Raw genomic sequence first — 14,713 nt, 5'->3', positions numbered from 1 at the left:
ACCGTCACCCTTCAGTGATCAATTCACTTGAGTCGAGTTGCTTTTTAAATGAAGGGACACCTGCAATGTAAATGAAATGACAAGAAACATGATTAACAATCCCAGACATGACGGAGTCAACCATGTCGTCATATAGATATACTCACACGACGTATGGAGCTGATGTTGGTGTTTATCTGGTCCAGATTTCTTCAGACCAGCAGTGGAAAGGAAGTCTCGACTCTTTGAGCATCTCAGGAGTCTTTATATAATCATGTAGAAAGTGAAATCAAACTGTGGCACTGATTATGTCACAATGCACTCTTGACCCTTGACCCTTAGGTTTACTTTAGGGGGTTTACAGGATAGAAACCGTCCTGCTGGACTGTAACATGTGCATGGAAAATGGCTAGAAATAGCATTTTAGCTTAGCGTACATTTCTAAGTACTTAATGTTAACGAATACAATCTTTTTGTTCAGCGTTATCTTATTTATTTAATCACTCATATGTTCATTCAAGTGGGGAAAATGAAAAAAAATCAAACTTCTGAACTTCTCAAACATCTACTTCTGTAAATCTGAGAAGACATGATTGTTTCTTCTATGAGTTACTCCAAAATCTCTGATTTAAAGTCTGTCTCATGAATCTAATCTCCATCTGAATCACTCATTTTATGACTCAATCATTGTCAACACGCCACCTCACACTTTGATCTAAACAGCATTTCTTGTAAACCGCGGCAATTCTTGCAACAGTGTTGCTCTTTCACCAATTACACTGATCAGCCACAACATTAAAACCACCTTCCTAATATCATGTAGGTCCCCCTCGTGCTGCCAAAACAGCACTGACCCGTCGAGACATGGACTCTACAAGACCCCTGAAGGTATCCTGTGTGTATCTGGCACAAGACATCAGCAGCAGATCCTTCAAGTCCTGGAAGTTGCGAGGTGGATCGGACTTGTTGGTCCAGCACATCCCACAGATGTTCAGTCGGATTGAGATCTGGGGAATTTGGAGGCCAGAGCAACACCTTGAACTCTTTGTCATGTTCAAAAAAAGCATTTCTGAACAAATTTTGCATTGTAAAATGAGGATAACACCAATGACTGCACTGCCAAGGATCAAAGTTCTGCTGGGAAACACTGGGTCCGGCCATTCATGTAGACGTCAATTTGACATGTGCCACTCACCTAAACATCATTGCAGACCAGATACACCCCTTCATGTCAGTGGTTTTCCCTGATGGCAGTGATGCCTCTTTCAGCAGGATAATGCCACACTGCACACATTGTTCAGGAATGGTTTGAGGAACATGATGAAGAGCTCAGCATCTGTGGGATGTTCTGGACCAACAAGTCCAATCCATGGTGGCTCCACCTCACAACTTACAGGACTTGAAGGATCTGCTGCTGATGTCTTGGTGCCAGATACACACAGGACACCTTCAGGGGTCTTGCAGAGTCCATATCTCGGCGGGTTGGCACTCTTTTGGTGGCACACGGAGCCTATTAGGCAGGTAGACATAATTTTTTGGCCCATCAGTGTATGGTGTGCAATTCAACACTATCTGTGCAGTAGAAGATTTTGTGTGTTTTGTGTATACTGTGTTTATTGTGCAATTTGTGTATTGCATTACGTTGTCTTTTTAGTGGTGCAACAGAAGGGAGATTTGGTGTGGTGTGAGAGGCAAAAGGAAGACTTCCCGTCTCCAGCACTTAAGAAACAAAGACAACCTCAATGAAAGGAATTTCTATCTTAAATCTGAGAGGAAATGCCAAAGCTTCAGGAGGGGGCCAAAGGAAGACTCCCCTTAACGAAACAATAAATTGCCTAAAAAATGAATAATAATAAACTTCCCTGTCTCCCTTCCCAAGCAGAAAAACATGAGAAAACAACGCATCCAAAAATATCTGGTAGTTCCCATAAAACTTTCATAGGATTTGCTCTTATGAATACATAAATAAGCCAACAAAAGAACAACATGTGAGCTTTGACTGAAATAAAGGTTCCTCATTTTATAAAAATGGTTTCTTTTATCTGAGCAGTACAAGACTTGATTAAAAAGTGGAAGTGGTCATAAAAAGATAACGTTGGTGTTTATCTGGGTCCAGATTTCTTCAGATCAGCAGTGGAAATGAAGTCTCGACTCTTTGAGCATCTTTATATAATCATGTAGAAAGTGAAATCAAACTGTGGCACTGATTATGTCACAATGCACTCTTGACCCTTGACCCTTAGGTTTACTTTAGGGGGTTTACAGGACAGAAACCGTCCTGCTGGACTGTAACGTGCATGGAAAATGGCTAGAAATAGCATTTTAGCTTAGCGTACATTTCTAAGTACTTAATGTTAACGAATACAATCTTTTTGTTCAGCGTTATCTTATTTATTTAATCACTCATATGTTCATTCAAGTGGGGAAAATGAAAAAAATCAAACTTCTGAACTTCTCAAACATCTACTTCTGTAAATCTGAGAAGACATGATTGTTTCTTCTATGAGTTACTCCAAAATCTCTGATTTAAAGTCTGTCTCATGAATCTAATCTCCATCTGAATCACTCATTTTATGACTCAATCATTGTCAACACGCCACCTCACACTTTGATCTAAACAGCATTTCTTGTAAACCGCGGCAATTCTTGCAACAGTGTTGCTCTTTCGCCAATTACACTGATCAGCCACAACATTAAAACCACCTTCCTAATATCATGTAGGTCCCCCTCGTGCTGCCAAAACAGCACTGACCCGTCAAGACATGGACTCTACAAGACCCCTGAAGGTATCCTGTGTGTATCTGGCACAAGACATCAGCAGCAGATCCTTCAAGTCCTGTAAGTTGTGAGGTGGATCGGACTTGTTGGTCCAGCACATCCCACAGATGATCAATCGGATTGAGATCTGGGGAATTTGGAGGCCAGGGCAACACCTTGAACTCTTCATCGTGTCCCTCAAACCATTCCTGGACAATTTTTGCATTGTAAAATGAGGATAACACCAATGACTGCACTGCCAAGGATCAAAGTTCTGCTGGGAAACACTGGGTCCGGCCATTCATGTAGACGTCAATTTGACATGTGCCACTCACCTAAACATCATTGCAGACCAGATACACCCCTTCATGGCCTCTTTCAGCAGGATAATGCCACACTGCACACATTGTTCAGGAATGGTTTGAGGAACATGATGAAGAGTTCAGCATCTGTGGGATGTTCTGGACCAACAAGTCCGATGCACAGCGGCTCCTCCTCACAACTTACAGGACTTTAAGGATCTGCTGCTGATGTCTTGGTGCCGAATACACACAGGACACCTTCAGGGGTCTTATAGAGTCCATATCTCGACGGGTTGGCACTCTTTTGGTGTAACTAGGAGGACCCACAGCATATTAGGCAAGTAGACATAATGTTTTGGCTCATCAGTGTATGGAGTGCAATTCAACACTATCTGTGAAGTAGAAGTAGAAAGGAAGTTCTATCTTAAATCTGTGAGGAAACTCCAAAGCTTCAGGAGGGAGCCAAAATAACAAACAAAAGGAAGGAATCAATCCTTAAGGAAACAATAAATAAACAGGATTAGCTCTTATGTATAAATAAACGAAGAAAGAACAACATGTGAGCTTTTAAATAACAGTAGCCTCTGCAGCTATAGTTAGCGATGGGACGTTCAACAGTGATATAACACTAGCAATAAAACACGCTTTACGTTAAGAAAGGGCATTCTGAAATTTGGGAACATTTTCAAATGTTTGGTTACTTGCTTGTTTTGATTATTGGGGTGGTTAAGACCAACGTAAGATGACTTGTGACTGATGCCGCTGCTAATATGATAGTATGTGCAAATTATGGCGAGACAAGAAATGCTGTAAATGTCAAGCCATCCCAAACTGAAAATGAAAAAGGTTTTCAGTTGTGCAGCAACCTGTTGAGGTTTCCATATTAGACCATTAATATAATGTCATTGGCCACATTGCTTGACCCACAGCCAGTCTAATGATTAGGACAGATTAAATGTGCTGCCAATAAATAGACATTTACGATAATATATGGTTTGTCAATATTCTTCAAGCAGGTTCAGTTGCTTTGTATAACTTTTTGGGGCGGCTGTGGCTCAGGTGGTTGAGCAGGTCAGTCACTAATCGTAGGGTTGGTGGTTTGATTCCCGGCCCACATGACTCCACATGCCGAAGTGTCCTTGGGTAAGACACTGAACCCCAAGTTGCTCCCAATGGCAGGCTAGCACCACCATTGGTGTATGAATGGGTGAATGAGAACTGATGTGTCTATGTTGATATTACTTTGTATTTTTCACTTTCCAAAAATACTCCCAAAAAAGCTTAGATGGTGCACCCACATACAGCCGGTGCTCTTTGTTTTACCATTAGATGGCAGACGTGTGCTCAGTGTGTAAAGTGATGAACTTCACCCATTTGCTTCAGAAAGCTTCATTTTGCCATCAATAGCAAGAGTGTCCAGGGTTGAAGAAACAAAGTCTCTCATGTACAGTCCACACCACTCTGGGGAAATGTTGAGGCGTTTATCCCTGAATCCTGCCCTCCAGTCACGGCTGGCATTGATAAGAACACCTGCTCGAGGAAGGTAGAAAGAGAGCAATTGAGAAACAGAGTGGAAATAAGAAAGATAAACCAAACGAATACGTCCTGGCATAAAAATCACGTTAAAAATAAAATTTAGCAAACCTTCTTGTTCCAACAGCGCCACCCATTGACATTGAACACTTCTAAGGGTCTGTGTGTGTCTCGCAAGACTAGTACAAGTCACGCTCACTAAGTTACACCCCTCCAAATAATCTTGAAACAGTTGGATGCCACATTCATACAATGTTTGTTGACAGTCCCGCAGCACCCATACACCTACACCTAATCATAACTCTTAACTCAAATATAACCACTGAGATTTAAAAAAGGACAAGTTTGTAAAATAATTTAAAAATACCGTAAATTAAACGTTATTTTGAAATCAATCATACTGCCGTACCACTAGGTGGCGACAGTGAGGAAATGAAGCTTGTGGTATGCTAAGCTAATAGGCTAACTGATTAGCTTGTGAGCTGACTGGAGAAACGGAACAGATAAATGTTACTCTTACCATTTATATCTTTATTATTATTATTATTATTATTAATAATATTATTATTATTAATAATATTAATATGAACCCCTTCAGGAATACAGTAAAGAGCAATTCCCAAATAATTCAAGTTGAGTTTACCGTTTATATCTTCCATTTAATAATATGATATGTGACATATAATTTTCTAATAACTATCATATAAAAGTTATTCTTTGTCAAATTTTAAGCTAAGAGAAATGTAATCATACAGCGATTGCATAGGATTTTAAAATCGCTTGAGCATCCAAGAGGGGCGTTCAAGAAGTGGGTGTTCCTTGGAGTGTTGCAGGAGAGACTTATGCTGCCTTCACGTGCTATCCGAATTATTGTAAATACGAGATTCCCACACATGAATGACCCCTCAAGTCGTAATTATGACCGATGGGGAGGAGTTCTAAACTTTCAACATGGCGGAGGAGAGCACAGTTTCGGTAGTGACTGAACAGGTTTTATTCACTTTTCTAAATGCAGCTAATTGTAAACGCTATTTTGGTCAAATTCATTTATTTATATCAGCAACCATTCGATGCATGTTGTACGTTTTTACACCGTGAATATAGCTTGAATTTGACCAAAATCCCATTATCGTCAAAGCCGAGTGACATGTATGATGGTGTCAAAATAAAAGTTCTTCATGAAATATGTATGAATGAACATGGCATCGTACATGTTTCCTGTTTTTCAGACAACAAAGCCCATGAACACGACATACTCGTAATTACCACTTCAGAAGCGGGAAGTAGGATAATCCTGAGAGCTCATGAAGGCAGCATTATACCTCTGCAGAACAAAAATGGGCTTTTCCCAATCAGTGGGTGTTTTCAAACCATTGAGCTTCCCTACTTTCATTGGATAGTTTAGAAACACCTATCCCGGTTTGGAAACGCTCCCTGAAATGCCCGGTTCTCTTGGTTCGGACAAAAAAGAAAATGATACATTTAGTCCTGGTTCACTTAGCGTACACGCTGGCATTTTTAACACTGAACCTAAAGATACAAAACCAAATACCATATATGGTGGTATTTGTACCAGCTGAGAACAAATGAAGAGTTAATAAAATGTGTAAAGGAGTCAAAATAGCACCAGGAATTCCTCCGTTGTGCACACAAACGAAGATATGCTGAGAACGCGCAAAATGATTGACAGGCAAACGTGCCAAAGACGAGAGCTGTCACAGAGACACAGTAAGATTAGGTCGTCATATCATGATGCTGGAGTTGTAAAGCAATGTTCTCCGTAAAGCTGCTTTGGAACAATATTTCATTGAGAAGAAGTATTCTATCTAATTACTTGCATTAATGTATTTATTCATTTTAAATAAATGAATAAACATGAATAAACATTCAATGCAAAGTATTGCTTTAGAACAACAGCAATATAAAAGCCAGTCATTTAACTGAGCAAATAATAACAGTGTACAACATGTTGTCATTTTAATATCACACTACATACTGTTTCATACTCCGTACACACGGATGATCAAATAGGAAAATATAGAGCAAAGAAACATCATATTTGGGGGTCTTTGGTATTAAAACATTTCACAACAGGCGATCTTGTTTTGAGCGAGAAAGACAGAATATTCAAAATGCAATTATATATTTAATTGACAGTGTTAGGCACAACAGCCTTGAGTGTCAATAGAACAATATCTCCCATGAGTCCACAGCAGTGCTCTCACTGTTGTGTTGATGAAACACAGACTCTCTGTGAAGATGTGTGTGTGTGTGTGTGTGTCAGATCATGTCTTAATAACTCTCAGCTTTATGTCTTTTATAATCTAGCGGCCTGAATCACGTTAAAATTCACTGAATGTGAATTCAGTGGTGGTGTAGTTTGCTAAAGCACATAACTGGTAATCAGAAGGTCACTGGTTCGATCCCCACAGCCACCACCATTGTGTCCTTGAGTAAGACACTTAACTCCAGGTTGTTCCGGGGGGATTGTCCCTGTAATAAGTGCACTGTAAGTCACTTTGGATAAAAGCATCTGCCAAATGCATAAATGTAAATGTGAATGTGAATGTATGAGATGTCTTTAATTTTGAAGGACACAGATTAATGTGGGAGTGTTTTGTGAATGTGTGCTTCCTGTGAGCTGCAGTGCTCGACCACAATAGTGTTTTCATGCCATGATTAGACTGTAATATCTCACATTAAACATATGAATAATCATACAGAGCACATTTACGATCTGTGGTCAGACTTCATTATATTTGCGTGATTGTATTTGATCCATTTCATTAAATCGATCTATCTATCTATCTATCTATCTATCTATCTATCTATCTATCTATCTATCTATCTATCTATCTATCTATCTATCTATCTATCTATCTATCTATCTATCTCTCTGTCTGTCTGTCTGTCTGTCTGTCTGTCTGTCTGTCTGTCTGTCTATCTATCTATCTATCTATCTATCTGTCTGTCTGTCTGTCTATCTATCTGTCTGTCTATCTGTCTATCTATCTATCTATCTATCTATCTATCTATCTATCTATCTATCTATCTATCTATCTATCTATCTATCTATCTATCTATCTCTGTCTGTCTGTCTGTCTGTCTGTCTGTCTGTCTGTCTATCTATCTATCTATCTATCTGTCTGTCTGTCTGTCTGTCTGTCTATCTATCTATCTATCTGTCTGTCTGTCTATCTATCTATCTATCTATCTATCTATCTATCTATCTATCTATCTATCTATCTATCTATCTATCTATCTATCTATCTGTCTGTCTGTCTGTCTGTCTGTCTGTCTATCTATCTATCTATCTCTCTGTCTGTCTGTCTGTGTGTCTGTCTATCTATCTGTCTGTCTATCTGTCTATCTATCTATCTATCTATCTATCTATCTATCTATCTATCTATCTATCTATCTATCTATCTATCTATCTATCTGTCTGTCTGTCTGTCTGTCTGTCTGTCTGTCTGTCTATCTATCTATCTGTCTGTCTGTCTGTCTGTCTGTCTGTCTGTCTATCTATCTATCTATCTATCTCTCTGTCTGTCTGTCTGTCTGTCTGTCTATCTATCTATCTATCTATCTACTATCTGTCTGTCTGTCTGTCTGTCTGTCTATCTCTCTGTCTGTCTGTCTGTCTGTCTGTCTGTCTATCTCTCTGTCTGTCTGTCTGTCTGTCTGTCTGTCTGTCTGTCTATCTATCTATCTGTCTGTCTGTCTGTCTGTCTGTCTATCTATCTGTCTATCTATCTATCTCTCTGTCTGTCTGTCTGTCTGTCTGTCTATCTATCTATCTATCTATCTGTCTGTCTGTCTGTCTGTCTATGTGATTCATGCGATTATCTAATCAGCCAATCATGTGTCAGCAGTGCATAAAATCATGCATATACGGGTCAGGATGTTCACATCAACCATCAGAATGGGGAAAAATGTGATCTCATTGCTTTGGACATTTGTTTGTGCCTGATGGGCTGGTTTGAGTATTTCGCTCAATCCGATTGAGCATCTGTGGGATGTGCTGGACCAACATGTCCGATCTAAGGTGGCTCCCTCGCTTCTTACAGGACTTGAAGGATCTGCTGCTGATGTCTTGGTGCCAGATACACACAGGACACCTTCAGGAGTCTTATAGAGTCCATATCTCGGCGGGTTGGTGCTGTTTTCATGGCACACGAAGGACCAACAACATATTAGGCAGGTGGTCATAATGATTTGGCTCATCTGTGTATATAGAAAGATAATAAAAAAACAAAAACGATCTGCATTAATATTTGCAGATAATCAATAGTTCCAAAAAGCAACTATTGGCACTGATTAATCTGTAACACTGATATATCGGTTGACTTGCATTATTTACTTCAGCTATTGTTACTGTAAAACCAAATAGATTAATATGGGATGTCCTCCAAACATTTTAAGGAGTTCCTTTATTGCATTTGTGACTACAGAGATGGCTAATACCTAGTTAACAGTTATATTTTAGAAAACAACGATGGTATTTTGGTGGAAACAGAGGTCAATATTTGTAAGGGCTGTTGGTCAACCCCTATAAACTCACTGTCAGAGTTTGCTCATATCGAATGAACACACAACAAACACATGCATGGATGAAGGACTCATCTGTCAGACAGGTGTGGATAATGCTGACATTTGTAAATGCTATCATGATGGCATAGTACACAAACACACAAAAGGTTGGTTGTACGGTGGTTTCTCACTCGCCCAAAAGAGTCCAAAACTGGTCTTGTTAAGGGTTTGCTGTTGCTTTGAACATCCTTCATCTACATTGGGATTGCACGTATGTTTTAATGTGTACTAAACTCTTTTTCATCTCAGATGCTGAAGACAGAAGTGTCTCGTGTTTCCATGTATTTCTGTGGCGATGCTGTGTTGGCATGGCAACAGATCTTCTGCGATGTGCTCATACGGTACGAGTGTCTTAAACCAGCGACCTTCAAACGCTAGCACATCCTTTTCTTCTTTTTAATGATTACTTTGAAAACATTTGGTGCTTGTGGTCATGTGTTACTGATGGCTGATTGTGTCAATAAGTCATCATGGTGTATTGCGTGTTGTTCATCCACTGAAGTAATGTTGATAATGCAGGTCTTTCTGTCCGTGGATCGCCACTTTCAGATATCAGTGCATCCCTCATTTTACCCAGAGAAAGAGTTCTATAGCAAAACTATATACTTAAGTTGCTTTGGATAAAAGCCTTGAATAAATGCACAGTAAAATACTTTATTCTGGAACAAATCCTGCATTATATGCCGCTCAAGCAATTTATTCAATCAGCAGTAACCTTCACACACACACACAATCATGCTCACCTTCACCACACTGTGTGTAGGTGTGCTGGTAAATGACTGCATGAAGGGATTGTTATTCTCAGACTGTTTTTTTGAGTTCCTGATGTGATCTGGAGCCTGATACAAACTCACTGCTGCTCCAAACAGGATGTAGTATTTTAATTTGAGAGTCGTGATTGTTCCTGTCACACTGCCAGAGCAGATGCACCGCAGACTGAATGTTTAACTGGTTTAACAAGCTGCAGGTAATTACTGAGCATCTGTGTGAGATCAGATGTGTTCTGTATGTCTTCTGCGTGCAGCTCCCATCTGCAGTACAATTCAGTATTTTCCAGCGATGAGCACAGTCAGTTCTATCAGGAAGACTCACAGACTGGAGTGAAATTTAAGATGACATTTATTTGATGAATATAAAACAGTAATGTCTCTCTTTGGCGTAAGCCTCGTCTGGTGATCCAAAGAATTTGTACTCAGAACCGTCATATCCTGCCGGAGATAGGAGGCAGAGGCGAGGAGCCTACCCCCGTGCAGGACGGGACTCAACAGGTGGTGGTGGGGTGGAGGAAGTTGCCGTGTTAGCACAATGAAACAGCAATGTGATAGATTGTGAGCAGACTTATAAAGCAACGGCGTACATGTGATTGGCTAGCTAATGGTGCGATGATGTACAGATGCTAGTCTTCCCGCTAGAACTACAGTACGCTGCGCTTACATTACTTGGGAGCCCCAATCACCTCTGATATTTGAGAAAAGGCCAATGAGAACTGGCGAGTGGAATTTGCTTGCCACTCCCCCGGACATACGGGTATAAAAGGAGACAGCTTGCATCCACTCATTCAGGTTTGTGTCCCGGCCATTTCAGCGGGTAGTTCAGGGTTGTGGCAGGAGGGACACAGCGTCTCGTTCCGTCCATCAGGGAATGGAGGTTACAACAGTAACCAAGGCGTTCCCTATCTGTCACTCACTCAACGTTGTGTTGATGTAGTGACACTAGGGGTCCCTCTACGAAACGGCACAACCAGCTGAATTGTGTTACGTGGATTAGCGGTGCAGATGCAGGCAGGCTACCGCGAGTACACACAGCCCCATCATAACCTTCCCAACGCCCCACATAAGTCACATAGTCCCTCGTACCCCCAAGGGGGGAGGTGGGGGGGGGGGAGGGGGGCAAGATGCACTTACAATGGTAATCGGTCTCATCAGCTGTTTTGTCTTAGCTGGCACCAAGATATATTTGCGCCGGGGAAGGTGTTATTTTGGAGGTTAACATGAGGAGTGCACATCACATGGACTTACCCACCGGGAAGTACCACACATGGAAAGGAGTCCCTGTGGTAGGTCCTACCTGGAAGGGTGAAGCTCTACAAGCATAGTGACTGGTGGCAGAGCGGAGCATTTTTAATGTGGATGGGGACAGCCGCCCCTCCAACCTCTCCATCGGGAAGTCTGGGAGGATGAAGAACAAGTCGTATTGGTGGCTGACGCTCCTCGCGATAGCCCCTACCTGACGAAATCCCCTGAGGAAGGACCTCCTTTCTCCTTTCCTGACTTGGACGCGTCTGTTGTGTCAACGACACGCCTCTGCACTTGTTCTAGGGAAACCCCTGCCCATAGAAATGCAGGGTCCATCCAAGGGCTGAACGGTGTGATAGACACGCGATGCTTACCATGGTGCCATGTCCATCTCGGGACTCGAGTCTGAAGCCAGTGCCAAAGCGGTCTCATATGTATCAACCCTAGCTGTGTAACTGCCGCTGAGGACGCCATATGCCCCAGGAGCCTCTGAAATTGTGCAACACTTTCACTGTCCTTCCACTAGCTCACCTGGAATAATAGACTCTCGTTTTACATAGCAATTTAACAGAACTTTAAATATGAACAAATCTCCTCCTATCCTCATTTTGCTCGTAAACGCATAAAATAACAATTTCAATTTTTTTTCTTCCTATCCAGTCCAATGCAAAGCATGCTGGGAAATGGCAGCCCCTGCATAGTGTCAGCAATGCTACATTAACAGCACAAAAAGTATTAAATACCACAGCTCTTTCATGAACACCTGTTTGTCACTATATACACTGCATTATTTTTACTGATCCATGCAGTGCTGGCCAGGGAGTGGCCAGGGGTGGTGTTGGTCACCATGGACTGAAGCCTGGCCACCCCATTGGCCACTCAAATCGCAATTGCTGTTTTTGAGCACAAGACTTAACATGTACTGCCCGAAAATTGACTGTACTGCCACCACAGACTGATCACTGGCCCCTGCCCAGCCACCCCTATGAAAACTCCTGGCTCCGCCCCTGGATCCATGAGGTCATCGCGTGCCGTGCCTAAACGTTAATTTTAAGATAATTTAATCTAACATTTACTAACTTTTAAAGTGTTGCAAATGTAAGTAGCAAATGAGAATTCCTGTTTGAAAAAGCGCTTGTCACTTTCAGTTTTGTTCAAGGGGATGAAATCAAACGTTTTCCGATAACTGTCCCATAAGCGAAAGGATATTGCAAGTAAATGGGGTAAAAAGACCCTTGTTGTAGGGGCTAAATCCCTCACATAAAACACTTTGTTTTTCTTAAATAGGGGGAATAGATTTGATATAAAAAAAAAATGTATGAATACCTATAAAAATGGTTAACCCTTTTCGTAAATGGTAATTTTTTTACTCAATAATAATAATAATCAAAACATTATATACATACTGTATATATATAAATATTGCTGTCTCACAAGCATTTAGTTTTAGTGTATCCTGTGTGCCAGAAGCATCTAAAGGGTGTTATGCAACTCCAGAGAGCACTCAGGGCTTTATACCTGTCATCCAAACACCCACATCCTCTTCAATAATGTATTTATTTGTATGTATGAATCATGGCACACACTGTTTTTCAGTGCATATCATTAGATTGAACACATGACATCACCTTTGTATCTTTGTACCTTTGTTTTATTTAATATCGTTATTTTTGACATCCTATTGCACAGCATCACAATTACAGTCATTCAACAAATGAATTGTTCAACATATCTGTGAGAATTACGGGTTGTTTATCAAAGCAGATATCTTTTTCAGTCTTTCTTTTCACTGTATCTGACACTTGTCCAGTGTTTTGCTTTGCTTTTTATTCCCATTAGGACCAAGTACCAGCCGCAGGTCGGTGCCGAAACTCGGTCTGCGGGCAAGAGGATAGAGCGCACCGCACGGAGTGTCGCATGCCGCCGCTTTGCTCCCTTTCTCCGCCAGCCGACCCGCCCGGAGCGCCTGGTACGACCGGATGGACACTTTTCGGTGCTTGGAGGGTCCAGTCTCCAGCGGGAGTCCGCCGTTCTTCGCCAGCGCTTCAAACAACTTCTCCAGATTCACACTGTCTTTGGCGGAGGTCTCGAACAGAGCACTATCGTCTCCAAACGCACGCAAGACTTCAGTCCGTGACACCGCGTGCTGTTCGGAGGGCAAGTCTACTTTGTTCGCGCAGATCACCGTGGGCACGCAGACTTTCTGCTTGGACCTCAGCAATGCTGTTTTGGCTGCTACAATCTCGGCATGCAGAGCGCGCACCTCCTCAAACGAACTGCGGTCGTCCAGACTGAAGACGAGCAGAAATAAATCACCTGCAAAGAAATAAGAGAAACGTGTGCTCGAATTATACTATGATATGGTGCGTTTCTAAAACACATTATATATTAAAAGTACAACATTAATATAATTAATATTTGTGCTGCTATTTATTCATTGGGAACTGTTTATGTATTTACGCATGCGTTTAGAAGAAAGTAACTTTGCTATAATCTATAGACAATCCAAATAGTGCCGCTCTGGCTCCAAATGTGAAGATGAGCTGGCTTTAAGAATAAAGGAAGACAATGATCCGAATAACAGTTTGAGCTCTGTATGCATTCCAGATATATACATGTACGCATTAAACTTTTACGCACCGGTCAGAATGGACAGCCTCCTCTTTGCAGGGAAGCTCCTCTCCCCGGACGCGTCCAGGATGTCTATCTGGTAGGTTTCTCCGCGGATGTGGAAAAGTTTCCTGTGGAAGTCTTCACACGTGGGCTCGTAGTGCTCGTCAAAGTCATCGCGGAGAAACCGGCGTAGGATGGAGGTCTTGCCGACCCGCGGCGCGCCGAGCACCACGATGCGCCTGCTGTTCTGCGGCTTGGTGCCGCACTGAAACTCCTTCCCCAACTGCTGCAGACACGTGTGTCCGTGCAAGAGCAGCGCTGCCAGCTGGTCCATTGGGGATTTTTTGCATTGGCTGCTGTCGATGGACGGATGCGGCTTGGCAAGACTGGACGCCCGCATCACCCTGGCTTTCATTTCCTGCTGCTTGAGCTGCGTCGTGGCCAATTTCAAGATGCCCATTCCTGCTCTAGAGAGGGTGCTGACATTGAGCCCGGTGGCTCCGAGTCTTTGTGTCGTGTTTTTGTACGCAAGGATGACGCTGGGCGAGCTGGGACCAACGAGAGCGCGACACTGGTGTTGGATCAAGGCTGCAGCGTTTTGGGAAACTAAAGCGGCACTAACGCTCTTCTCCAGCTCCATGACGGGACACATTGAAGACAGGCGCAGGCTGTTTATCATATACAAAAGTGTTTCGTCCACCTCTAACTGTGTGCTGTGAGGTGTGGATAGATGTGCACTCTTTAGTGCGCTCGGCTTGCGCGATACTTATACGCGCGTCAGACGTCATCGGTGTGATTGGCAGGCGCGCGGCGCGTGTACCCGCAGGGAACAAAACGTTTCCCGAGCAGTGCACGATGAAATGGCCAGATAGCACACTAACTGCTGCAACGATTAGGTTAGATTAAAGGATAACAAATAACAAA

The 14,713-nt window shown here is 42.1% G+C and overlaps 1 protein-coding gene and 1 long non-coding RNA gene across 2 annotated transcripts in view; both read right to left on the bottom strand.

Moving 5' to 3' along the window:
* The window catches only part of LOC127643818 (uncharacterized), a 4,130-nt gene extending 3,937 nt beyond the window's left edge, over nt 1-193 (bottom strand). Inside the window, exons 1-2 of the long non-coding RNA XR_007970576.1 lie at nt 147-193; nt 3-60 (exon numbers count right to left, since the gene is read on the bottom strand). This is a non-coding gene — a long non-coding RNA (uncharacterized LOC127643818). The remainder of the gene's footprint in view (nt 1-2; nt 61-146) is intronic.
* A 12,633-nt stretch (nt 194-12,826) lies between these two features.
* On the bottom strand, nt 12,827-14,504 carry LOC127643808 (GTP-binding protein Rhes-like). The gene is made up of 2 exons (XM_052126701.1): nt 13,817-14,504; nt 12,827-13,492 (listed from the first exon to the last, which is right to left on the bottom strand). Exons 1-2 carry the CDS (start codon nt 14,466-14,468, stop codon nt 12,963-12,965), a joined length of 1,182 nt encoding a protein of 393 aa, XP_051982661.1. The 5' UTR covers nt 14,469-14,504; the 3' UTR covers nt 12,827-12,962.
* Between the last annotated feature and the right edge of the window lie 209 nt (nt 14,505-14,713).

Source organism: Xyrauchen texanus, chromosome 5, assembly GCF_025860055.1.
Source record: "Xyrauchen texanus isolate HMW12.3.18 chromosome 5, RBS_HiC_50CHRs, whole genome shotgun sequence".
Classification (NCBI taxonomy): Eukaryota; Metazoa; Chordata; class Actinopteri; order Cypriniformes; family Catostomidae; genus Xyrauchen; species Xyrauchen texanus.
This window is presented reverse-complemented; position numbering and strand designations above follow the sequence as displayed.

Bases quoted from the DNA above. Each gene is read 5' to 3' on its own strand.
- LOC127643808 (XM_052126701.1), bottom strand. From the start codon at position 14,468: ATGATAAACAGCCTGCGCCTGTCTTCAATGTGTCCCGTCATGGAGCTG. The intron at 13,493-13,816 runs GTGCGTAAAAGT...ATTTCTTTGCAG, and splicing joins GAGGCTGTCCATTCTGACCG to GTGATTTATTTCTGCTCGTC.